The following is a 24639-nucleotide window of genomic DNA, read 5'->3' on the forward strand; positions in this document are numbered from 1 at the left end:
CATTGGGAGAAAGGGTACATAGAGCTTCACCAGACTGACAAAGGGATCCATGACTGTGAGAAAATAATTATTGACAATGGATTTCTTGGACACAGGGACCCAGTCTTAGTCAGTTTTCTCTTCACCCCCACTTGCCCTTTTGGGACCAGCCCAGGAGCCCATGGGTGGATCAATAGAAATGGAGATTAAAACCACACCTAGCTGAAAGTGCTTTTGCCCTCAGAGGGTCTGTCTTTCACTAGACCCTGACATCATCAAGGTAGAGCTCATTTTAATAAGGACCACCCTAGGTCATGTCAACCAATGGAATTGAATGATTCTAGCCAATTAGCTTTGAGGAGTGTATAAGAGCCACCTCTGTGGAAGGAGCCAGGGGACTGGACCATAGAGGGCTTGCTCTCTCTTGTGCTGGAGACACCCTTGAACTAACCACTGCACTCTCCTCTCCTTCCTGGGACTCTTCATGCTAGGTATGTATGTAACTATTGGGGAAGTCAGACACAAGGTCAATACTTTAGTGATATGTGATCTTGATAATAAATGCTTACTGCCCAAACTGCTGCAATAGCCTTTAATTTATAAATAGAAATATTTTAGTAAACCCCAATCTAGTTCCCCATAATTAAGACAGAAACAGGCTAGTCCCACAATAAAGTGACACAATGACTTTTGGGGGGGGGGGCAGGGCAGTGGGGGTTAAGTGACTTGCCCAGGATCACATAGCTAGTAAGTGTCAAGTGTCTGAGGCCAGATTTGAACTCAGGTACTCCTGAATCCAGGGCCAGTGCTTTATCCACTGCACCACCTAGCCGCCCCCAACAATGACCTTTAAAAAAAAAAAAAGGATAAGAACTGGTGGTCCAGAGGGTAATCCAGCCAACACAGGTTGAATTCTATCACCTCATTCTGAGAGTCTGAGAATCTATGACTTTGGAAAGAAAATGTTCCTAACCCTAAAGGTCTTAGCTCAATTTCATATCTTCAGAGAATATTAAAGGTAGAAAATACCCTGGAGATGATCTAATCTAAACCCTCCAGTTTAGATAAAGAAACTGAGGCCCAGAAAAGTTACATTGACTTAGTCAAAGCTACATAGAAAGTGAATAAAGGGAGAGGTGGGGCCAAGATGGTGGAGTGCCATTAAGCTCTCATCCATAACTGCAGAAGAATAACCAAGGCAGGAAACAAAGACCAAAAGGAAACCTGCAATTTTGTCACTCTGAATTGGCAGAACTACCCAGCTGGTTGAGAGGGAGTGAGCAGCATTCTACAGTTCAGACTGAAACCTGAACCCAGATGAGAGGGGCAGTGATCAGATCTGCCTTGGATTAGACCACTTTGGTAGCACTGAAAGCTTTCAGTTCCCCATCTGTTCCTGAGATCCTGGAATAAGGGTTTGGGGGGACTTGTGACTTGGTTTGGGGGACTAGATCACCCCCCAAAACTGGAGGTTCATCACGAATCTTGCAAAATAAGATCATTATTAGGAGAAAGGAATATGGCCAGGGTGCAGATCACCATGGTGACTGTCCCACTGTTGTAAGAGAAGACAAGGTCTTTTGTATCTTTAGAAAACAAAGTGGAGGGAAGGGCATTACAAAGAACTGGGAGGGAAAGGCAACTGGGAGGGGATTTTGGAATAATAGGGCATCAGTAAGATATGCTGCACCCATCCATATCTTGCATATCATTTTGATGACCTTGGTATGGTCATGCTAGACAATACCCATTCCTGAGGTGGGAGACAGATCTTTAGGTTTCTTGGGGTCTCACTGCATTCCTGTAATAGCATTCAATACCCCAAGAAAGCAGCAATAAGGCCAGCCCAGACCTTTCCTCCAGAAGTGCTGCAAAGCCCTGCCCTAATATTAAGTCCACAATCAGGAGGTAGGGTGGAAGAATGGGCAAACAAAAAAAACATTCCACCATAATGTGCTATTATGTTGCCAGAAAAGAATGAGTACAAAGCATCTACAAAAAGTGGAAAAAAAAAAGCTTTTATAAAAAAATGAGAGTGCTTGAGGAAAACATTGGAAAAGGCATGAGAGTTATGAGAGATGAAAGGGGAAGAGGAATACACTGAGAGGGGGAAGGGAAAGGAAAATTATTTCATATAATTAGGGTGCACAAGTAGACATCTATACAGAAAAGGTGAATAGACAGGTGAAAGACTCAGGGTGCAGAATGAGATAAATTTTGTTTTTGGATAGGGCCAATGTGGAAAATTGTTTTGATTGACTATACATGTTTGCAATGGGGTTTATTCTTCTTTAGTTCTCAAGTTAGGGGAAGGGCTAGGGTGGGAAGGATAGAACAGCATATTTTTGTTGATTGAAAAAAATATATAATTTTAAAAATATGCTATCTGCAGAAAAAGAACTTATAAATAGAAGTATGTATAGAATAGTTTTACACATTATATATATACATATTTGTCTAATGGTAACTATCTCTAGGGTGGGAGGAGAGAGGAGGGAACAAAAGAAAAAAGGAAGTTACATAATAACTGTATATTTAAAAGAAATAGCAAATTGTACATAATAGATTTGCAGTTTTATGTAAAATCATCTCTCCCCCCCATTCTATTATGTTATGGAAATGCTTGTTTTATTTCTGAAGTTCAGAATAAAATAAATACAATTTTAACAATTTTTTTAAAGTGAGGCAATTGAGGTTAAGTGACTTGCCCAAGATCACACAGCTAGTAAGTGTTAAGTATCTGAGGCCGGATTTGAACTCAGGTACTCCTGACTCCAGGGCCGGTGCTCTATCCACTGCGCCATCTAGCTGCCCCAACAATATTTTTTTTAATCTCAAAAAAGGACTTGAACCTAACCCTCCTGATTCACTGCCCAGAGCTCTTTCTCTAATGCCACACTGCTCTGTTGTGTACCCAAATTAAGCATTGCTTACTTTAAGGCAGAAGTTGAGACCTCTCCTAAAGAGAAATTGAGCTAAGGGTGGCACCAGGGACAGTATGCCTGGGAATAATGTTTTTTGGAGATAGCAGAAAACAGATTATGGTAAAGGAAGTGTGAGAAGGCCTAAGGCCAAGAGTCCGAGGGTTCAGGAGGTAGTTGGCCAGAACTTAAAAAGAGGTCAGTAGGGGTGGGTGAGAAGAAGGCGGAGTTAAATCGATCTGGATACAAATTAGTGGTACTACTGGGTGTGGGGGGCAAAGGTCTGTGGTTGTTACAGAAATTGCAAAAGAGTGGTTATTAGTAGTAGCAATTACCATCCTGCCGCTGAAATTACAGGGTCACTGTGTCCATTTGTTCATTCTACAGAGAAATTAATTGTGTGACATGGAAACCCAAAAAGCTGATGCTTTTAAAATTCTAAGGATGTTCTAAATCACCTAGGTTGTATGAGGAAAGTGAACAGAACAAGGAAGGTATTAGTTCTGTTGCAGACTATGTGACCTGGACAAGTCAACAACCTCAGTGCCCTAAGATTGTATGTAAGTTGTCAAGAAGGGGCTGACTTTGCATCAGTAGAAGGGGTTTCCTCACCTGGAAGGAAGTTCCCTATAACCAATGAAATCACAAGCCCAGACCCTATTCTATGCCTATAGTCTTCCCTGCTCAGGCCACATTCAGAGCACTGTAGGACTGAACACATGCTAAGGTGATATGAGGGGCCTTCAGTTCATGAAGGATCAATGGAAGGAGCTGGGAATGTTAAGCTTGGAAAAAAGACTTCACTGAATGTCTACTATATACCTGGGGGTGTATGGAATATTCCAGGAGGACTAGTAGCACATGGTGTGAGAGTTTGCCCAGCTCTTTTCGGGGTTCCTCATCTAACTTTGGTATCCACCTTTACCCAACTCTTACCTGTGGCTTCAAGAAGCTATAGCATGCATAGTAGCCATACCCCAGTAAACTGCCTTGGCAGAAGGGCTAAATCAGATTGAAGGTAACTTACCAACAGGCCTCAAACACCTCAACGAATTAGTAGGATTAGTACCCCAACACATGAAGACTTTCCCTGGCAGAATGGGTGGATGAGTACAATGTTCCAACAGCCATGAAGGTAGCTAAAGAAGGTCCTATGGAGCGCTTAGAGCTTAGTCAGATATCAAAGACTCATCCTGAGCCATTGCCAGTTGTCTTGACTTTGGTCCTGCGGCTGGATTTCAATGACTGGAAGAGAGAGTGAGGCTGATGACTTTGTGTCACACTTAAATCCAATTCACAGACAAGTCAAGACATTTCTTCAAAGATGAAGGATAAACAACAACAATGTACTCATCTGTTTGGTTTACTTAGTAATCGCCTCATCTGAATTCTTTCTACAGTATCTTGGACAAATGACCACTTTCCTTCTAATCTGCGCACTTCCAGGAACAGGAAGTTCACTGCCAACATTTCTTTCTAGGGCTCTGGAAGACTGCTGGGGTCATGGTAGGGCTGCGGTGGTTAAAGCACTGGAGAAAACCGCCCTCAACCACTACCTCTGACCCTTACAGGCTGGATGATTGTGGACAAGTCACTTCAATTCTAGTACCCCTCAGTTTCCCCATCTGTAGATTGAGCATAATGATAGCTGGGTTGCCAATTGCACAGGGCAATTCTGATTTTTAAAAAGGGCTCTGTTCATTTCTTAAGCGATGTAAAAATGCGGACTGTTATGATCTGCTGAAAGTCTAAAGGGACCAGGAGATGGTGGGAGGATATCCCAAGGACCAGGGCCGAGGTGGACCTTGGCCTTGTTTATGGAAAAACAGGACCCCAAATCACAGCTGAGAGGGACTTTAGAGATCCTCCAGCCCAGCTCCTACATGAAGCATCACCCCCACGCCCTAGCTTTTTGTTGGTTCCCGGGCACGGGGTTGAGAGCTGGAAATGGCTTAAGAGATCATCCGGTTCCACCCTTTCCTTTTATATATGAAGAAACTGAGGCCGGAGAGGACACACGATTGACCTCTGGATAAGGGAGTGATTAGTAGGGGAAGAGGAACACGCAGTTCTCCCTCCCTGCCGGCCCCATATGGAGTCTGGGTAAGCGCCCGTGATCTGGGATCCCTGCGGGCTCCAGCCCGGGAGCATCATCTGAGCGGTGCTGGGGCAGCCCACGTGATCACGCCCAGCGGGAGGAGGGCTGAGAGGTGGGGGAGGAACCGGGGGCGGGGTCGGGAGCCGGCCGGATGGGGGCGGGGCCGGGGCTGGGGCAGTTTTTTGTTTTTTAGGGGCTTTTTTTTGGCGGGGGTTTGCATTTGCTTTTGATTTCTTCCCCACGCCGGGGTCGGAGTCCGAGCCCCGCAGACCCGGGGGGTGTGTGTGTGGGAAAGCTGTGGACCGAGCGGGTCCCCGGGCCCGAGGCCCGGTCTCCCTGCTCTCTAGGGAGCACGTGGTCTACCCTGCCACTGACCCCCGAGGTCCGGAGCTACTTGACCCCTTCTTTCCCTTGCTGCAGAGTCCACACACCTGGGCAGCCTCCGCCTCCCTCCTTTCCTGCCAGCATGGCAGCAGGTGAGTGTGGCTTCCAGGGGTCTGGGGGGCGAATGCTTGTCTCCCCTGGCAGGTGACCAGAGGGGGCAGCCTGGGTTGGTGCAAGGAGCCTAGGATTTAGTACCCGAGACCTGGGTTGGATCCTGCCCCTACCTCTTACCACCTCCCAACTCAACTGGGCCTCCTTTTCCTCACCTGCAAATCCAGGGGGTGTGTGTGTGGGGGGGGGTGGACCAGGGAATCTCGAAAATCTCTCCCAGCTTTAACTGTGGTGTGGAAAGAGGTCAGTTTGGGAAAGCTGAGGTCAAATTCAGACTCCAGTGCTTAGATGCTTAGGGTGACCCTAGGCCAGTCACTTCACCTGGTCATGGTCTTCCATTTCTTCAACTCTTAGATGGGGGGGGGGCGGGGAGAGATAGACTAGAGCCTTTTTTGTTACACCCTCCTTTGGCAATCTGGGGAAGCCTATGGACCCCTTTTCCAAAGCATGTTCTTACATGTGGAAAATAAAATGCAAGGGATTTCAAAAGAAACTTTTTTTTTTGGTAATTTTTTATTGAATTTAGTTTTTGGAATGTAGTTATCAAAATTATTTTTAAAAATACAAGTTTTCAGACGCCAGGTTATTGACACCCCCCCACTAGAAGATCTAGCTCGCATACCATATGGTTCTGTGACCTCTGATCAGAAGCAGAGAGCTAGCTCCGTTTCCTGGGCAAAGATCAAGTGCCTGCTTTCCCCAATACACAGTTGAGGTGGGGAGTTGTAGGTAAAGAAAAGTAAAAGTGAGATTATTGAAAGAAAAAGTCCTGGGGGCCTTTGGGCCTAAATCACCCTCTCTCTGGGCTGTCTTTTCCCTCATCTGTGAAATTAAGAAGTTGGACTAGCTGTCCCAGTTCTAACATTCTGTATGTAGTTCTAATTTCCCAGAATCGTCCTCCCTCCCAACCCCCCAAAAGAAAAACAAAACTAAAAACACATCCACCCAAGAAAGGGCTGGACTCCTGAGATGGTGGACTCCCGACTCTTCCCCTCCCTCCAGTCTTGGGCAGCTCCTGCCAGGAACTGTGGAATTTCCCCCAGACTGACCCTTTTCCATCTGGCTAGGGACCCGTCGCTTGTCACCTGGGGGAGTCATCCCCCGGAGAGCTGAGGTTTCTGTGCTTTGGGAGGGGGCTGTGACTCAGCGTGGGGAATCCCTGGGAAATACCTTCCTGTGCATCCTTCTGCAGTAAAAGGACTGAGTTCTAAGCATGTGGATAGAGGGTGGGTTCTTGAGTTCTTTTCCCAGCGGGGGCTTGGCCAACCAGCTTCTCACTTCGCCCAAGTACCCCCCCCCCCCCCGCCCTCCCCGCCAACTTTGCTTGGGGGGATTGGACTGGGGGTTAGGGATGGTGCAGTTCTTGAAGATCTGGGCTCTGGCTTCACCTCTCCCCACCCCCGTCCCCCCAACACAGTCTGTTTTTTTCCCTGTTTTTTTTCCTCCTCCCAGCTGAGACATCAGTTGCACCATCCCAGGGGCATGGGCTGGGGGATGGGGGTTGGGGGGAGTGGGAGGGAGGCAGTGCACTCTTCAGTTGCCTGGGCAACCGTAGAAATCCTGGCCTGGGCCTCTTCCGCCTGCCAGGCCGAGCTGGGCTTAGCTTCCTGCATCAGTCACTCCCCATTGGGGGCGGGCAGGCTGGGGAGGGAGGCGGGGCAGAGGAAGGGGTTGGATGTGGCGGATCGAGGCCCCTGCTTGCCAGCCGAGGCCCTGGCCATGGCATCCTCCTCGGCGTCACCAGGGAAGCCGAAGGCCAAATACCCCTTTAAGAAGCGGGCCAGTCTGCAGGCAGCCAATGCGCCAGGTGAGTCGGGGTTCCCCTGGCCTGCCTCAGGTACCCACCACGATGTCCCTGGCCAAGCACATTTCACCCCAGAGTGGGCATTCCCACTGTCCAGGTGCCTCCTCGGGGGTGGTTGTGGTAGAGGCCAGGCTGGTCCCGGGACAGTGGAACACCTTTAAAGACCTGTCTGTGGGGAGGGGACAGGGCTTTTTTGTTTGTGGGGAAAGTGGGGGAGAGCTGGTGGTGTGTTTGATTCTAAGCACTGTCCTGCAGGGGAACCTTCCTTTGCACCAGTACTTTATGTGTATGACATCCTGGCATTTGTGATTGTGCACATGTGCATCTGACCATGTGTATGTATCCCCAAACAGTGTGTAGTGTGTGAATGGAGTGATAACTGAACTGGGACATGTTGGTGGATTTGAGTTACAAGGGCTTGCCACACTGGGAGGCAGTGACTGGACCTGAGGAGGGCCTTGTGCCCTTTCTTCCTCATAACCTGTCTCCTCCTTGAACCCCTCTGTCCCCCAGCTTCCATTCTGGATTTCGGGGGGAGGGGTGGTGACAGCTGGAGGAGTACTTGCTGATGGATTGTCCCATCTGTTTGCAGCTGTCCTGTCTTGGGGCATGCCTGGAACTATGTCATTGTGCTCATGGGCATGATGACCCTTGGAATATCTTTCTATGGGCATGATGACCCTTGGAATATCTTTCTGTGACCCTGGAAGGATGTTTCTGTGTGTGAGGGTGGGACCGGTTGCCCCCTAAGGGTTCCCTGAATCTGTGAACATATATATGTGTGTACATAGAGCTGGACATATACTCTCCGGCAGGCACCATTGCACCATATAGGGAAGATGACGAAGGGCTGCCTGGATGTATGACATTGCCCAGAGGTTCCTGGCCAACCTGCCACTTTGGTGGTGCCCGTGTTGCATAGAGGATACATTTACTTATATTTGCGTATTTATTGAGGATCTCCCTCCCCAAAAAGAGCTGCCTCCTTTTTTTTCCATTGTTGAATGTGCTATCCTCTGGGATGTGCTTGTCTGTAGAATTACTGAGAATACCCATTTGTGGTCACCGTGGTGTTGACTGAGGACCCCGAGCCCCAAAGGGTGCTCTTGCCTATACAGTTGTTGAGTGTGCCCAGCCCCCAGAAATGTTCAGGTTTATGTCATTACTATGGGTGCACAGATCTTCCATGAATATCAGGACACTGCTATCCCCGGGGTAGGGGTGGAGGGTGGGGTTACCTAGCCTCCGGGCCATCCCTGACCCATGTTTGGGCTCCTAGGGGTACCTGTGTTGTTACTGTGTGTGGGAAGAGGGTACAACCCTTTCCTTGGCTGATGTCTTTGGGAAGCACAATTGTAGGCCTGTCAGCTTGCAGAGTTGGGAAGGAGGAGAAGCTGCTGGCCAGGAAGCCAGGCTGAAGGGCAGGGGGCTATGGGGGCCAAAAGCCGGCCAAGAGAATGTTTGAGGTGGCTTGATGCTGAGTTTCAGCCCGATTTTATTTGCCTAAGTGCTGGATGGGGAGCAGAGGCTGCCTGGGAGGTCTCAATAGGCAGGGTGGCCTAATGAGTAGGAAACTCTCAGGATAAGTGCCAGGGTTTTTGGAGACAGCTGGGTCTCCCAGAAGGCCAGGGCTGGTATTTGCCTGTGGTATTGCTTGTATTTTGTACATTTTTTTCTAGCCTGGGGAAGAAACTTCAGTAGCTCTCGTAGATGCCCAGAGATTGCCATGTGAACTGACAGTTTGCATTAATTGTTACCATTTGTCGTGTTTTTCAGACATATCTCTCTTTATCCCCACAAGTGTTGTTATCCTCCCCATTTTAGAGATAGGAAAACAGAGGCAGGCTGTGTGACTTGCCCAAGATCACACAGCTAGTCACTTTTGGGAAGCTGGATTTGAACTCTGGTCTTCCTGACTCTAGACCCCAGTGTTCTACCCACTGTGCCATCGGGCTGCCTGGAGGTACTCTCATGCAGGTCCTTCAGACAGGAGATGGGTAGGCACTTGTTAGGATTGCTTTAGAGTTAATTCTTGTTCAAATACAGGTTAGGCTAGATGACATTTAGTCTTCCCACTCTTGAGATTATGTGATTCCGTGAGTCACAGAGAGAGGGGATAGAGTGTGGGACTAGGAGCCAGAAGGGCCTGATTTGGAATCTGGTCTCAGGACAGATTAGCTGTGTGTCCCCGAGTACACACTTACTGTCTGTAAAATGAGGGAGTTGGATTCTATTCCCTTTAAGACCCTTTTCAGCTCCAAATTTACAGCCTTAAGGAGTTTCAGACATTAGGAGGGAAGGGAACAAGCGTTATTATTTTTGCCCCAACCACTGTGCTAAGTGCTTTACAAAATTTGTGTCCTTTGATTCTCCTATCAAGAGGCAGGTGCTATTATTGTTCCTACTTGATAGTCGGGGAAATCAAGGCTGACACAGGCTAGATGACTGGTCCAGATCTCGGACCTTGTGACTCCAGGTATAGTGTTCTCTCCACTGAACCCCCTAACTCCCTCTGAAGAAGGTATTCTGAGGTGAGGGTAACTTCCTAGGATGTTACCAGGCTGGGCACCATCTCCGGCGCCTATGGATAAGGCCAGCGGTACTCACAACATACAGCTTCTTTCTTCCAGTGTTGTCAAAAACAAAATTCTTTTACCCAGAAGAGAAGCAGTTACCTTGTCTCACATTCACCCTCAGTTAGGCTGACTCATGGCTTCTGTATGAGACGGTGGCCTGTTTAGACCCCTAGAGACCAGTCAACCTGTGACCTGCCTTGCTAGCCTTACTTTGAGGAGACCATTCAGCCTGCCCCAGGGCACTGGGGATCCAGCAGATATACCCAGAAGAGAAAACAAAGGCAGAGGTCAAGGCTGGCCTCTGACCCATAGCCTGGAGCTTATCTTTCTAAGGGAAATTAGGATTCTTCTTGCTTCAGAGCTGTCCCAGGCAAGAGAAGATCCTGTAGACTTGGGGTCCAAGGTCACCCCACGTCTTTTAGAGAATAATAATAATAACCATAATTTTTTGTAGCACTTTATGTCTTACAACACTGAAGTAGGTAGTATGAGTCTTAGGCCTGCCTTACAGATGAGAAAACCACTTCTGGGAGGTAAATTGATTTGCTTTTGGTCACACAGCTGGTAAGCGTGAGCTAGGATTGGAATCTACTTCCCTCTACTCCACAAGGCTAACATTCTTTGCACTATCCCATGTGGCCCCTCTTGCATCCTCACCACTGTCAACCTGCCTCCTTGGCTCTAACAGGACCACAAAGGGAAGACTTTTTTCAAAGTAGCAGTATATATATAAAAAAAATTTTTGGATGGGCAATGAGGGTTAAGTGACTTGCCCAGGGTCACATAGCTAGTAAGTGTCAAGTGTTGGAGGCCGAATTTGAACTCAAGTCCTCCTGAATCCAGGGCTGGTGCTTTATCCACTGTGCCACCTAGCAGCCCCTGGGAAGACTTTTTTTTGATGCATCCTTTTAGGGGGTAGGACCTGGGAACCGGATTCCCTGTATAACTTCGGTGCCTTTTGGGTCAGCTCTCGTTCCTCTCTGGGCTCCAGTGGGGTTTCCCTGGGAGAGGTACAAGCCAGAAGGAATCCGGAATCTCAGAGTCCTCTTCCTCTTCCTGTCTTCAGTAAGCAGGTTGTTGTGTACCCTGGAGAGGTGGCTTCAGAATGACCCCTGTCCTTCCTTGGGTTCTAGGGGGATGGGGGCAGAAGGAACTTCCTAGGGCCATCTCCTTTTTCCAACATAGCCTACCCTACGGGTGGGCAGCTAGCCTTTGATTAAAGGCCCTCCACCCAGAGCTAATTGCTGGGGCAATTATTCCTTGCAGGGAGCCTGAAGTTGTGCTTTGCAATTTTCCCTTCTTGTTGTGAGTCTCCTCCTCCGGAGCTCTTTTCTGTTGCCGGAGAATGCTAATAGCTCGCGTTTTGGGAAGACTTCAAGGTTTCCTCACAGTAGCTCGGTGAGTTAGAGAGAGCAAATGAATCTGAGGCCTAGAGAGGTTAAATGATTTGACCATTCTATTAAGCAAGTGGTAGCATCTGAATTGGAAGCCAGGTCTCTGGACTCTCAATCTTGGGATGGGGAGTGAGGGGTGAGCGGTGGTCTAGGGTGTGGGAAGGATGGATGGGCAGTATGAATTGGTTACAGGGAGCTTTTAGAGGGGAAGAGTTGAGAGACCTTGAGATTCCTAGTTCCGGCACTGGCCTTGGCTATCTTTCCATTCCTCTTCAGTTCCAGGTAGGGCCGGCCTGCCTCTCTCTCTCTCTCTCTCTCTCTCTCTCTCTCTCTCTCTCTCTCTCTCCCCCCCCCTCTCTCCCTCCCCCCCTCCCCCCTTTCTTCTCCCCCTTCTCTTTATTTTTCTTTCTTTCCTCTCTGTTTTCCTTCTTCCTTCTTTCCCTTTTCTTTCTTTCCCCTCTTTCCCTTTCTTTTTTCTCTTTCCTCTTTCTCCTTCCCTCCTCTCTCCTCTCTCTTTTTCTTCCTTCCTTCTCTGTGTTCTCTTTTTCTTTCTTTCTCCTCTGTCTCTTTCTCCCTCTTTCTCTATTTTACCTTTTTCTTTCCTGTCTCTTCCTGTCTCTTTCTCTCTTTTCTCTGTCTCTTTCTCCCTCTCTCCTTTCTCTATTTTCCCTCTTTTTCTCTTTCCTCTCTCTTTCTCCCTTCCTCCTCTATCTTCTCTTTCTTTCTCTCTTTTCTCCCTGTATTTTCTCTCTCTTTCTTTCTCTTTCTGTGTCTTTCTATCTCTTATGAAGATCATAGCTGAGGGGCCTTCCCAGCAGGGAGGCAGGGAAGCAGCTGTGGAAGCTATGGGCTTCTAACAATAGAAGGAGTGGTGGGGTGGGCTGTCGTGCAGGGCAGGTGATAGTCGCATCTGTCTCATCTCCCCTCTTTGTCCCCCAACCAGATTCCTTTGGGAGGTTGGCTCCTAGAGTGCCAGGGCCTAGCTCATCTCTCTAGGAAGGTGTGCCCACTCTTGGGGCTGGGCCAGTGCCAGGCTACCTGGCCCCGAGGGGCAGCCAGTTTTCAGTAGGAATGCCCAGAGCCCCTCCCGGGCTGTGTTGGTCCCTACTCCCAGCCAGCCATTCCCACTCTTCTCTGCGATGCCCTGTTCTGGCTTCTGCTGTGGTAGTCCAGGGGTTAAGGCCAAGGTCCAGCTTTGGGATGTCCCTTGCTGGTCCACCTCTGGTGCCTCTCTCTTCCCAACGCCCTGACTCTCGCTGTTGCTGAGCCAGAAGGCTCCTGATGAACTCCTGGCCCCCAGGGCCTGCCCCCCGCCTGACACCCCCCACCCCCACCTCACCCCCGTCTGCAGCTGCACTTGGTATGGTCCGTGCCGGCTCCAGAGCCGTCCTCAGGGACTGACTGCAGCCTCATACGGGCGGGCGGGCAGCAGCTCCAGTGAGGGGCACACAGCCGCTGGCAGAGGCCTGGCTTGGGGCTGCCAGATCTCTGCAGGTAGGGGACCGGATTGGAAGGGGGGTGTGCCAGGGGAAGAGCTGGGGCCAGGCGGCCGAGGGAAGTGAGGCAGGCTTGGGGGCTTCTCCTGAGCGCAGAGGGGCCGGCCAGTGGAAGTCAGCAGCCTGGGCGAGGGCACTGGGCTTCCTGGGGCTCACCTGGGGCTAGCCTGGGACAGTGGCCCCTGCAGAGCTCCTCTAGGCAGTGCCCCCTGGCCTTTCCCAGGACCAGGGTGGGGGGGCTCAGAGAGGCACGGAGCCAGAGTTTTGACCTGCTTTATACTTGGTTCTGGAGTCTGGCTGTTGAGAGGGAGGGAGGGAGTTGGTGGGCCCTGGAGCAGAGAGCTAGAAGTGAGGTAGGTTGGGGGCTTCTGGAAGCCCCAGGGTGTGCGGCCAGATGTCTGCTTCAGGACCTTCGAGGCTTCTGGGCACCAGTCCCTCCTCTAAGGGGCTTAGCTGCTCCCCAGACCTTCCCTGATCCTTTTGTGAACCCTCTGGTCCCTGTTTGAGTGGCTCCTTCCTTGAGGGGCGGCCAACTGTGGGGTGGGGCCAGGCAGCCTCTTGGCGGCTCCAGGGTCTGGGGGGGAAAGGACAGGCCCCAGGGGACACAATGAGGTTCCCGCTCCTCCCTGGCCCTGCCCCTTGTGGGCTGTGCCCTATGTGGGGAGCCAAACTGTGGTTTCCCCTCAGAGTCTGTCAGCCAGTGATAGTAGCCTCCTGCTCCCCTCCCCCACCATGTTCAGGCTCTTTGGGTGCCGGGGATGGGAACCACCGAGGCTCTGAGAATTGGGCTTGTGGGGACCGGGGGTGGGGGGCTCCAGAACCCCCCGAGACGGCAGCCTCTTGGTCTCCCACATCAGAACCAGCAACTCTGGTTCCTACTGTGTGATATCACTGTTTGGGTCTGTTTTGACAGGGGAAAGTCTGGGCTAGAATAAGGGTCGAGACTGGGCTGTGACTTCCTGGAAGGGCTTTGCTCAGCAGCCAGAGCCTCTTCCTTTGAGTTGGGTCAAGGGCTGCTGGGCCTTCGGGATGACTCTGGAACACACCTTCTCCTTTGACCTCAGGCAGGTGACCTCCACCCCTCCTCCAGCTCAGTCCCACCTGTGTCACTAGTGGTGAGCCTGGTGCTTGCCTACGATCAGCCAGAGCTGGGGAGGTGGCTCCATCCTGCTCCTTTCCTATTCCTTGCTGACCCCTGGCACCGTCTCTGTCTCTCCAGAGGCTCGGGGCGGGCTGGGGGGACCCCCGCTGCAATCCGCCCGCTCCCTGCCAGGCCCTCCCCCCTGCCTCAAGCACTTCCCAATCGACCTGCGCACCTCCATGGATGGCAAATACAAGGAGATCGCTGAGGTACCCACCCCGGCCCCGGGCCCTTTGCTCCCCTCCTCCCTTTCCTGATGCATGACTGCCCGTCTGTTGCTTTCCAGCCCCTGTTCACTTCGGTCCTCACCCACACCTTCCCAAACAGCCCGGGCAGGGAGGAGTGTGCCGGGGATGGGCAGAGCTGCCCGTGGCCGCAGGACTTCGGAGGAGGTTCCTGCCACCTCTGCTCTCCCTCGCTCTCTTGACAGGAATTGTTTAGCCGCTCGTTGGCAGAGAGTGAGCTTCGCAGCGCCCCGTATGAATTCCCAGAGGAGAGCCCCATCGAACAGCTGGAGGAGAGACGTCAACGGCTAGAGCGGCAGATCAGCCAGGATGTCAAGTGAGCCCCTTCCCCCTTTCCGGCCAGCCCCCAGCGACAGCGCTCCCCAGAGCCAAGCCAGCCATTGGCCCCACTAAACGACCTGGGAGGGAGGCCCTCCCATTGGAGCATTCTTGGTAGAGAAACTTTGTGTCTTCAGAGTTAGGGGATTTTCCCCCTTTGTCTCGTCCTTCCCTGTTTGGCTGCTATGGGAGGAGGGAAGGGGTTTCCTGTTCCACACTCCATCAGTTCCTGTACCCTTGCTCCCCAGAGGGAGTATGTGGGACTGGGCCCGGTGGGTGCTCCCTAGCCCTTCTGGGCTCCAGCTTATCCTGTTTCTTCCTGCCTCCAGGCCCCACACCCACTTCAGGCTCTTGTCAACTGCTGACCTTTTCCCTTCCAGGTTGGAACCAGACATTCTGCTTAGGGCCAAGCAAGACTTTCTGAAGACAGACAGTGATGCAGACCTGCAGTGAGTGGTGGCGAGGGCAGGATAACTGCCTCCCTCTCCCCGCCAGCTCCCCACTCTCCTCTCAAGGCACCCACCATTTCTCTTTGAGACTCAGGTTCCCTGTCTCACCTGGACTGGTGGCACAGAGAGGTCTGAGCCCATTCCCGATGGGTCAAGTGCTTGGACCTGGGCTGCCGGGCCCCTCCACTCCCGGGGGCTCCCTGTATTGCCAGATTCAGTACAGATGCCTGATCGGCGTTGGTCCTAGTTCAGGCCAGACCTCCTGAGCTCAGGAGATCCACCAGCCTCAGTCTCCCCTCAGGCATTATTACAAGCCTGTTCCTTGCCATCTTTTTCTCTGCCCTCTAAGTACAAAGTTTTGAAAAGGAATGTGAGCTGCCCCCCCTTCTTTCCCCCCTCCCCCCTCAGGACTCGCTCTCTCTCCAGGTTGTACAAGGAGCAGAGTGAAGCTCAGGGTGACCGTGGGCCCAGGGACCGAGATGGGCATCTGGAGCGAGAGTTTCAGAGGGTCTCCATCTCTGGAGAGGAGAAGTGTGGGGTGAGTGTGGCCCAGACAGGTAGAGGGAGCTGGAGGGCCACAGTCAGCCTCTGGGTCACTGGGATTAGTCTCTGTGCTTTGCCCTCAGGGTTCTGGGATCACTGAGCTTGGCCATCTGGGAACTCTTAAGTCCTGGGATGAGGGGGGGAGGGAGGGCTCAGAGACAGCAGGAGCCCTTCTCCCCACCCCCATCCCTCATCCCCAGGTACCATTCACCGACCTGCTGGATGCAGCCAAGAGCGTGGTGCGAGCGCTGTTCATCCGGGAGAAGTATATGGCCTTGGCCCTTCAGAGTTTCTGCCCCACCACTCGGCGCTTCCTGCAGCAACTCGCCGAGAAGCCCCTGGAGACCAGGGCCTTTGAGCAGGGTCCAGATACCCCCGTGTCTGCTGGTGAGACGACCTCTTTTGTTTCCATCCTAGGGGCCCCTAGGACTCATGGTCCTGACCCTGGGACCCTCCCCACCCCAGGCCCGCCCTGTGTTGTTACAGGCCATCTGCTCACTCTGATGCCCATTTTCTCCCTCACTTTTACCTTTCACCTGTCCAAGCCCCGTTCATATCTGCATGGGTTTCTGGGGCCTCCAGACTTAGGCTCAGACAGACCCATGGGCAAAGTTTGCCTTTGGGGGGAAGGATAGGAGTGGGAAGGGGTGGGGGCAGCCATCCTTCCAGCGGCCTTCGGGGCTTAGTACCCTCTGCCCCTGGACTTGGCATGGTGGTCCCAGGCTCCTTCAGCTGTTCCGGGTCTGGGGTCGGAGGGAAGCTCTGGGCCTCCCTCTCTAGACCCTTCTTTGGGTGAAGAAGGAGGCAGAGCAGGTGAAATACCCATGGTCCTGAGCCCCGCATTCTTCCCCACTCACACGTGTACCAGATGCCCCAGTGCACCCCCCAGTGCTAGAACAGCATCCTTATGAACACTGTGAGCCTGCCTCCATGCCTGCGGACCTGGGTTTTGGCCTCCGCATGGTCCGGGGAGTCGTCCACGTCTACCTGAAGAGGGATCCCGAAGAACAGTTAAGTGAGAAGGAGGGAGGGAGGGAAGAGGAGGGGATGATAAAGGGCAGATGACAAATTGTGAGAGAGGAAAGGGAGACGTGCAGGACCCTAGAAGGGACGGCGGTGGAGGGGGCTCGGGGCAGGTGGGGTGAGCTAAGACTGAGAGGGAGGGAGGGAGGGTGGCCATTGGCGTTGGCTCCCTCTCCTCAGCCCGGGCTCCCTGCAGGAACTCAGAGCTGGAGCTGCCCTACCCCGACCTGCAGGAGTTTATAGCTGATGTCAATGTGCTGATGGCCCTCATCATCAACGGTCCCATGTAAGAGCCCCTAGACCAGACCCCCTGCCACCCTCTCCCGGGGGCCCAGCCAGGGCCCTTCTGGCCACACAAGCCCCAGTGACCCGGGCTCCCTTACCCTTTCCCAGAAAGTCCTTCTGCTACCGTCGGCTGCAGTACCTGAGCTCCAAATTCCAAATGCACGTGCTGCTCAATGAGATGAAGGAGCTGGCCGCACAGAAGAAAGTGCCCCATCGGGACTTCTACAACATCAGGAAGGTGCGGTCTCCTGGCGTCCTTCCCCCTCCGCCATCTTTCTTTTAAAAAAAGATCACCCAATACCGTGTTTGATTTTTGTTTTCCTAGCAGCCAAATTTCTAAATCTCTCTCTTCTCTCACCTACCCAAAAATCCTTCCCTTGTTGTAAGAATTTTAAGAGGAGTAAAAAGCAGCTCAGCAAATCTGTTAACCCCCCACCCCCACCCCCAACCGTGCCTGTAGACCATCCCTGGTCCAGAGTCCCCTCCCTCTGCCAAGAGGCCTGGCCCCTTCTCTCCTTTCTTCCTCTCTCACTCTCACTCTCTCTCCCCCTCTTCCTCCTTTCCCTTTCCTTTCTTTTCCTGTCTCTTCCTCCCCACCCATTGTTTCCCTCTCTTCTTTTCTGTTTCTCCTTCTCTTCCTTTCTGTTCTTCTCTCTCCCTGCCTTGTATCTCTCCCTCTCTCCCGTCTCTTTGGCCCTACTTCCTACCTCTCTTTACCTCCTTTCTGTCTCTCCCCCTCCCTTCTTTCTCTCTCCTCCCTCTCTCTTCCCCTCTCCCTCTCTTGTCTCTCTCCTCTTCTCCACTCTCCCTTCTTTCTCTCTCTCTGTTTCTCCCTCTCCTTTTCCCTCCCTCCCTCTCCCTTCCCTATTTTCTCCCTTCTCTGTCTTTCCTTCTCTTCTCTCCCTCTCTCTTTCCTTTCTGTCTCTCCCCCTCACTTCTTTCTGTCTCCTCTCTCCCTCTCCTCCCTGTTTCCCTCTCCCTCCCCCCACTCCCTCCCTTCTCTGTCCCTCTCTTTCCTCCCCCTGCCCCTCTCCCTCACCTTTTCTCAGATCTATCCCCTGGTGTACCTCCTTCTGGTCCCTCTGCACAGAGGGCATGGGCAGCACAGGGTAATCTCAATCTCTTTCACTTTCTGGGGAGAGACACAGTTTTTCCTCACCTGAGGCTGTGCTGCCCCATCCTGAGCAGGATTTTGCCCTCCTGGGGTCTACCAGGACCCATCCTGTCCTTGCCCAAAGCCTGGGGACATTTCTAGTTAGCCCCTCACCCCTTTTACCACTCTGACCCTTCTGTGCCCCCTGCGGTGCCTCCAGGTGGACACACACATCCACGCCTCGTCCTGTATGAACCAGAAGCACCTCCTTCGCTTTATCAAGAGGGCCATGAAGCGGCACTTGGAGGAGATAGTGCATGTGGAGCAGGGCCGGGAGCAGACGCTGCGGGAGGTCTTCCAGAGCATGAACCTCACGGCCTACGACCTGAGTGTGGATACGCTTGATGTGCACGCAGTAGGTTCCAGGGCGGAAGGGGTGGGGTTCGAGGAAAAGAATCTCCCGGGCCATCCCAAAGGGCTTGTGCTCCGGGGCCTGTGGAGGGTGGCTCTGGGCGGAGGGGCCTCGGATCTCTGACCTGCCTGGCTCCTAGGACCGGAACACCTTCCATCGATTTGACAAGTTCAACGCCAAGTACAACCCTATTGGGGAGTCCGTCCTTCGAGAGATCTTCATCAAAACAGACAATAGGGTTTCGGGGAAATACTTTGCCCACATCATCAAGGTGAGGGTGCTGTTTATAATAATAGCTTGGGGTGAGGTGTGTGCAGCATGCCAGGTGTTATCTGATCCTCACGGTGACCTCGGGAGGTCGGTGCTGTTGTTGTGCCCATTTTAAACATGAGGAAACCGAGGCTGAGAGGTTGAAGCCGATAGAGCGCCAGGCCTGGCATCGGCTCATGATGGCCGTGTGACCCTGGACAAGTTCCTTGATCTTTTTATGATATAGTTTTCTCATCTGTACACTGGGGATAATAAGGTGGCTGTGAGGATCAGATAATATTTAAAGTAAAATGTTTTGTCAGTCTTACCTTTAGGCTGCGTAAATGCTAGCTACTATTATTGCAATAATGATAATAATAATAATAATAATCATTGTATTTGCCCCAGTGTTGCCCAGCTAGTAAGTGTTTGAGGTAGGATTTGAACTCAGATCTTCCTGACTCCAAGTCCAGCACTCTTTCCAGCCGTTACTAGGCAGTTTCTGTGTCTCCCTCAGGAGGTGATGTCCGACTTGGAGGAGAGCAAGTACCAGAACGCAGAGCTGCGCCTCTCTGTGTATGGGCGCTCTCGGGACGAATGGGACAAGCTGGCACACTGGGCCGTGGAACATCGTGTGCATTCGCCCAATGTGCGCTGGCTGGTGCAGGTGCCTCGGCTTTTGTGAGTGCCCCCCAAGTGGCGGAGGGGGTGGTCGGCCTCTGCCCGCTCCCAGGCCCCAGCTTCTCCCCCTGGGGACTGCGAATGACCATTCTGGGGCATCCATGTGGCCTGTCCGGTCCAAGACCTTGTGTCTGGGTGCATCAGGGGGCACTGCTTGAGACATACCCTGGGCAGCTTCCGCCTCTTAAGAGCAGCAGAGGGTGGATGGGTCTGCCATCCACAGAGTGGGCCCAGGCTCCTAGCCTGCACCGCCTTGTGGCATGTGTCCTAGGTCTAACTCCAGTGTGATGCCCCTGCTCTGATCTGTGCCCCTCCCCTCCCCCCCAGTGATGTCTACCGCACCAAAGGCCAGCTGGCCAACTTCCAGGAGATGCTGGAGAACATCTTCCTGCCGCTCTTCGAGGCCACAGTGCACCCCGCCAGCCACCCGGAGCTGCATCTCTTCTTGGAGCACGTGAGTGTCCTGGAGTCGCCTTGAGGTTCCCCGGGGCACTGGTGGGGAGTCTGACCCTGCCCCCCCACTTCTCTCCTGTGCCCCATCCCCAGGTGGACGGCTTTGACAGCGTGGATGATGAATCTAAGCCTGAGAACCACGTGTTCAATCTGGAAAGCCCGCTCCCCGAGGCCTGGGTGGAGGAGGACAACCCGCCCTACTCCTACTACCTGTATTACACCTATGCCAACATGGCGGTGCTCAATCACCTGCGAAGGTGAGGTGCCAAGTGGCGGCCGCGGGGGGGCTTCCACTGCTGGCCACGCGCTTTATGCTTGACAAAGCATGTCTCCCCCTTCATTTGGAAGGGTTTTAGGAAGGGGAAGCTCAGATTTTCTCCAGGTCACAAGGCCAGTTAGCAATGGAGAACGCGGGTCTTTTATCCCGCCTCCTTTTCCCACAAAACTAAGCTGCTTTTCACAAATCTTCTGTTCTATGACCAGGACTTGGCATTTTTACCCTACACCAGGTTTCCTTCTCCCCAAAAGCTTTACCTTTGTCATTTCTTTCTTTTTCCATATAGTCTGGTGTGGGCCTCCCCGTGGGACCCCTTCCATTTGTCCTTTCCGGCCCTGCCATGTTCCGGGGTTCTGTGGTTTAATCTCTAAGCCCTTCTCCCAGGGTGGGAGAGTTCTGGCTCCCAGGTAGGAGGTGGCCACAAGGCTGATGTTGTCATCCTGTCCCCCAACACAGAGAGCGGGGTTTTCACACCTTTGTGCTCCGGCCCCACTGTGGGGAGGCAGGACCCATCCACCATCTGGTATCCGCCTTCATGTTGGCAGAGAACATCTCTCATGGGCTGCTGCTGCGAAAGGTCAGTCCGACCCAAATCTGTTCAGCCAGTGCCCCTTCAGTCTTCTCAGGCAATGGTGCAACAGCCAAGACCCCCAACGACCACTACCCTATCCCCAGCTGTCTCAGCCAGTACCCTCAAGAGCCAGCACTGTTTACTCATCTTGGACGATACAACCAGCAACCCTCATCCTTCTCAACCAGTACTCCCCACGACCCCCATTACCCCATTCCTCCACTCCTAATCTCCTTTTTCTCAATCAATATGCCTAACCACAAATCAATATCACCTTTTCCTCCTGCTCCATCTCAATGAACTGCCCTGCTATGACCAACACTTTATTTAATCCACACCCCCCAAAAGCCAGTAATACCCCAGTCCATCTCTCAACCAGTGGAACTTCCAATGACAGCACCTTGAACCCTGCCCAACCAATCCCTACAGCCGCCAACACCCCATCCCAGCATTGCATCCTCTTTTTTTTGTGGGGCAGTGAGGGTTAAGTGACTTGCCCAGGGTCACACAGCTAGTAAGTATCAAGTCTCTGAGGCTGGATTTGAACTCAGGTCCTCCTGATTCCAGGGCCAGTGCTTTCTCCACTAGGCCACCTAGCTGCTGAGCCCCCCCCCCCTTCCCCTCTTTCAACAAACATCTTACGATGAGTGCCTCAGTCCTGTCCCTTTCCCCTCAAATCCTTCTTAATCAACACTCAGCCCCACTGTGATCTACCACCACAATCCATTGGCCTACCACCCTGCTCAGTCACAGTCTGTGCCTGAAGCTTCCCTCATCAGTGCTCTCAGCCAGGCTTCATCCAGCACTTCTCAGTGCTAACCCCCAACAGCCAATACCCCCAGCCACCACTGTTGGACCATCCTCCAAGAACTAACCCCTAAAACTATATCCCAAGGAGCTGTAGCCCCTACCCTGGACCCTCAGCAACATAGACTTAGAGGTATATAGAGTTTGAGGAGGGGACCCCAGACCCTTCTAACTCCTTCATGTTACAAATAAGGAAACTGCAACCCGGGGGAGTCTTTCCCAAAGTCACACAGGAAGTAAAGATCAAAAGCGGGATTTGAACCCAAGACTGTGCTATAGTCCTGCCCTAAACCAGAGACCTCAACTTCCTGTCCCCTTCCCCCCAGCAGCACTGGGGCCGGCAGGGGCCCCCTGACTTTTCTTCCTCCTTGCAGGCTCCAGTCTTACAGTACCTGTACTACCTGGCTCAGATCGGCATTGCCATGTCCCCGCTCAGCAACAACAGCCTGTTTCTCAGCTACCACCGCAACCCACTGCCCGAGTACCTGTCCCGGGGGCTCATGGTCTCGCTCTCCACGGATGACCCCCTGCAGTTTCATTTCACCAAGGTCAGAGCCCCTGTCCCCTGTGGCCGGAGGACTTATTGAGGGCTGGTGCTGCCCTCTGCTGTGAGAGAGCAGCACTGGTCCCCCCTCGCCCACCCACAACTGGGGGCTCCTTTTCTGTCCTGAAGGTGATGGAGAGCCAGGTCTTGGCTTCACCTGTGGCTTGGGACCTGTGCTGCTGACGTCTGGGGGTGGGGCCTGGAGGGTGGTCAAGGGGCGGCTCCTAAACAGGCTCTCCTGTACCCAGGAGCCTCTGATGGAGGAGTACAGCATCGCCACTCAGGTGTGGAAATTGAGCTCTTGTGACATGTGTGAACTGGCCCGGAACAGCGTCCTCATGAGTGGTTTCTCCCATAAGGTAAGGCTGGCCTAGGCTATCCCTACCCTGGCTCTTGTGTCCCCAAGGACACAGGGACATGTGGAGAGGCAAGCAGAGGGGCGGAGGGCCTGATCTTTCAAGGGAAAAGGATCAGAGGCTCCTAGAGGACCCAGGGAGTTTGGGGCTGCTTTGCTCTCCCCTCCCCTTTCCATGGGTTCTATAATCAATGGTCCTTTTCACCTCTCCCTTCCAGGTGAAGAGCCACTGGCTAGGACCCAATTACACCAAAGAGGGGCCTGAGGGCAACGACATCCGCCGCACCAACGTGCCAGACATCCGAGTGGGCTACCGCCACGAAACATTGTGCCAGGAGTTGGCCCTCATCACGCAGGCGGTGCAGAGCGAGATGCTGGAGCCCATCCCTGAGGAGCCTGGACTCCCCCTGAGCCCAGGGCCCCACTGAGCCTGGGCAGGCGCCCGGTGCCTCACTGCGCCTTCTCCAGATCCTTTGCGCTCTCTCTCTTCCTGTTGTGCCCTTTCTGTTTGACTGTCCCCACACGTCCGGCTTCCCTGCATGTCTGCCTGCCTCTGTCCTCTAGTCTGTGCCACCTCCTGTTGGGGTAGGGGATTGCTGGCCCACGTGCTTCTGGTCACTGGGCCCAGGGACCCTGCTCTGGACTTCTTGACTGAATTACGTGTCAAAACGCCCAGGGCTGGGCCCTGGTGCTGCCCCTCGCAGGCCAGCACTTTTGGGGCAGCCTGTGTGCTAGCACCTCCCTTGGCCCATCACTCCAAGGTGCGTCGGAGCCTGGCAGCCGTGCTGGGAGTTACTAGCACCTCGTTTGGTTTCAAGGATGGGTGCTTCTGGAGGACCCTGTCCCTGGGGAACCGTGCCCATCTAATGCCCGGGGAGCTCCTCAGTCACTGGTCCCATGCCCACAGACACTGCCTGGGTGGGTACCCAGGTTGGCCAGGCCTGGGCGCTGGCTTCGTCTTGTTTTGTCCTGACAAACGTGATGGTGTCTTGTCAGAAGACCAGGGGTCTGCCGTGGGCACCGCGGCTGGGGCCTGGATGGGGGCTGAAGCCCCTAATCGGGGTGTGGTAGGGCAGGGAGAAGGGAAAGCTGAGCACCTGGTTCAGGTTCTAGGGACAGGCCAGGTACTCGACGCCGGTGCTGCAGCCGCTTCCGTCCTTGCTGCCTACCCAGACCGGCTCAAGCTGTAGCTTTTTGTGCCACTGTAAGGAGGGAAGGGGAGAGGAGAGGAGAGGAGGGAGCCTGCTGCGGCCTAAGCACCGGGCAGGGGAAGGAAGGGAGGGCCCGGGTTCACCCAGGTGGCCTTGGAGGGAGAGAATCCCTGGGGAGGCCCCCTTCTTGTCTCTGCTCTCCCTCCCCATCGGTGCCTGTCACTGGCCAAGCTGGAATTGTTTTTCATTGCTGTGACATGTGATGTTTCAAACTAGTCCCTCTCCAAAGCATGAAAAAAATAAAGATTATTTAAGTAACGTGGTCTTTGGGGGAGGGGAGGAAGAGACAGGCTGTGGGGAGCAGACCGTTTTACAGAGGGGTCACACCATTAGTTTGTGTCCGAGGTGGGATTTGAACCCATGTTTCCCCATCACACCTTGCTGCCTGGGCAGATAGGTTCCCTGCCCTACCGTGGCACCAGAATGAGCTTGGGGTTGGATTGTTGAGATTGGGCTTTGGATGGATGACAGCGGGTGAGGAGATGTGGGGATGAGGAAGGCAGTGAGGGGAAGACAGATGAGGAAGCTGGGGAGGTTTGCTTAGAGGAGGCAGGACTTCAGTGAATTGATTGAGACATTGCCCCTTTCCCTTCCTGCTCTGATGACGATAACAGCATTTGTATATAAATTATGTCAGCACTTAGGCCTACGAGGTGAGTAGAAATAAGAGCCAGCATTTTATATTTGAGCCTCACTACAAACCTATGAGATAAACAAGGACAGAGGCTTTGAGTTGAAAACAGCTTGGTATAGTGGAGAGAACACTGGCTTTGGAGTCAGGACCTGGGTTCAAATCCTACCTTGGTCACTTGGTTGTGACCTTGGACAACAGTTAACCTTCCCGGGGCCTCAGTTTCTTCATTTTGGGGGGGTGGGTGGGACAATGAGGATTAAGTGACTTGCCCAGGGTCACACAGCTAGTGTCAAATGAGGCTGGATTTGAACTCCTGTCTTCCTGAATCTAAGGCCAGTGCTTTATCCACTGTAACACCTACCTGCCCTCCCTCCCCATCTTTTCAATGAGGGGGTTGGGTGACTACTAAGAGGGCCTCTGAGGTCCCTTGCAGCCTTAGATCTAGGACTTCCCATGGTTATCTACTTCAGGTAGTGCAAAGTGAGATGAGACTGGCCTCTTCTACTTTGCCTCTTAGCTGCCATGTGAATCCTCTCTCCAAGGTTACCCAGATAGTTAATAAGTATTTCTGACTCCCAAGATTCT

The 24639-nt window shown here is 52.8% G+C and overlaps 1 protein-coding gene across 4 annotated transcripts; it reads left to right on the forward strand.

The window, feature by feature from the left end:
- Positions 1–4985: 4985 nt before the first annotated feature.
- On the forward strand, positions 4986–23678 carry AMPD2 (adenosine monophosphate deaminase 2). Of its 4 annotated transcripts, XM_044003393.1 has the most exons (19): positions 4986–5003; positions 5419–5474; positions 13983–14113; positions 14335–14465; positions 14848–14916; positions 15343–15454; positions 15660–15846; positions 16328–16469; positions 16679–16768; positions 16876–17005; positions 18081–18275; positions 18412–18543; positions 19039–19202; positions 19530–19656; positions 19749–19912; positions 20389–20509; positions 21685–21858; positions 22103–22213; positions 22428–23678. In XM_044003393.1, exons 1-19 carry the CDS (start codon positions 4993–4995, stop codon positions 22635–22637), a joined length of 2457 nt encoding a protein of 818 aa, XP_043859328.1. In that variant the 5' UTR covers positions 4986–4992; the 3' UTR covers positions 22638–23678. The 4 variants fall into 4 exon arrangements, with proteins under 4 accessions (XP_043859328.1, XP_043859331.1, XP_043859329.1 ...); XM_044003396.1 differs by lacking the exons at positions 4986–5003; positions 5419–5474 and adding an exon at positions 7135–7300; XM_044003394.1 differs by lacking the exons at positions 4986–5003; positions 5419–5474 and adding an exon at positions 11254–11271.
- Positions 23679–24639: the final 961 nt, after the last annotated feature.

The sequence above is a fragment of the Dromiciops gliroides genome, chromosome 4 (assembly GCF_019393635.1).
Source record: "Dromiciops gliroides isolate mDroGli1 chromosome 4, mDroGli1.pri, whole genome shotgun sequence".
Lineage (NCBI taxonomy): Eukaryota > Metazoa > Chordata > Mammalia > Microbiotheria > Microbiotheriidae > Dromiciops > Dromiciops gliroides.

What these genes read in the sequence shown, in the direction of transcription:
- AMPD2 (XM_044003396.1), top strand. Translation starts at nt 7,213, where the DNA reads ATGGCATCCTCCTCGGCGTCACCAGGGAAGCCGAAGGCCAAATACCCC. An exon ending in CTGGAGAGGAGAAGTGTGGG is followed by an intron (nt 15,455 to 15,659) that starts GTGAGTGTGGCC and finishes CCTCATCCCCAG; the next exon opens with GTACCATTCACCGACCTGCT. An exon ending in GTGCAGGTGCCTCGGCTTTT is followed by an intron (nt 19,203 to 19,529) that starts GTGAGTGCCCCC and finishes CCTCCCCCCCAG; the next exon opens with TGATGTCTACCGCACCAAAG.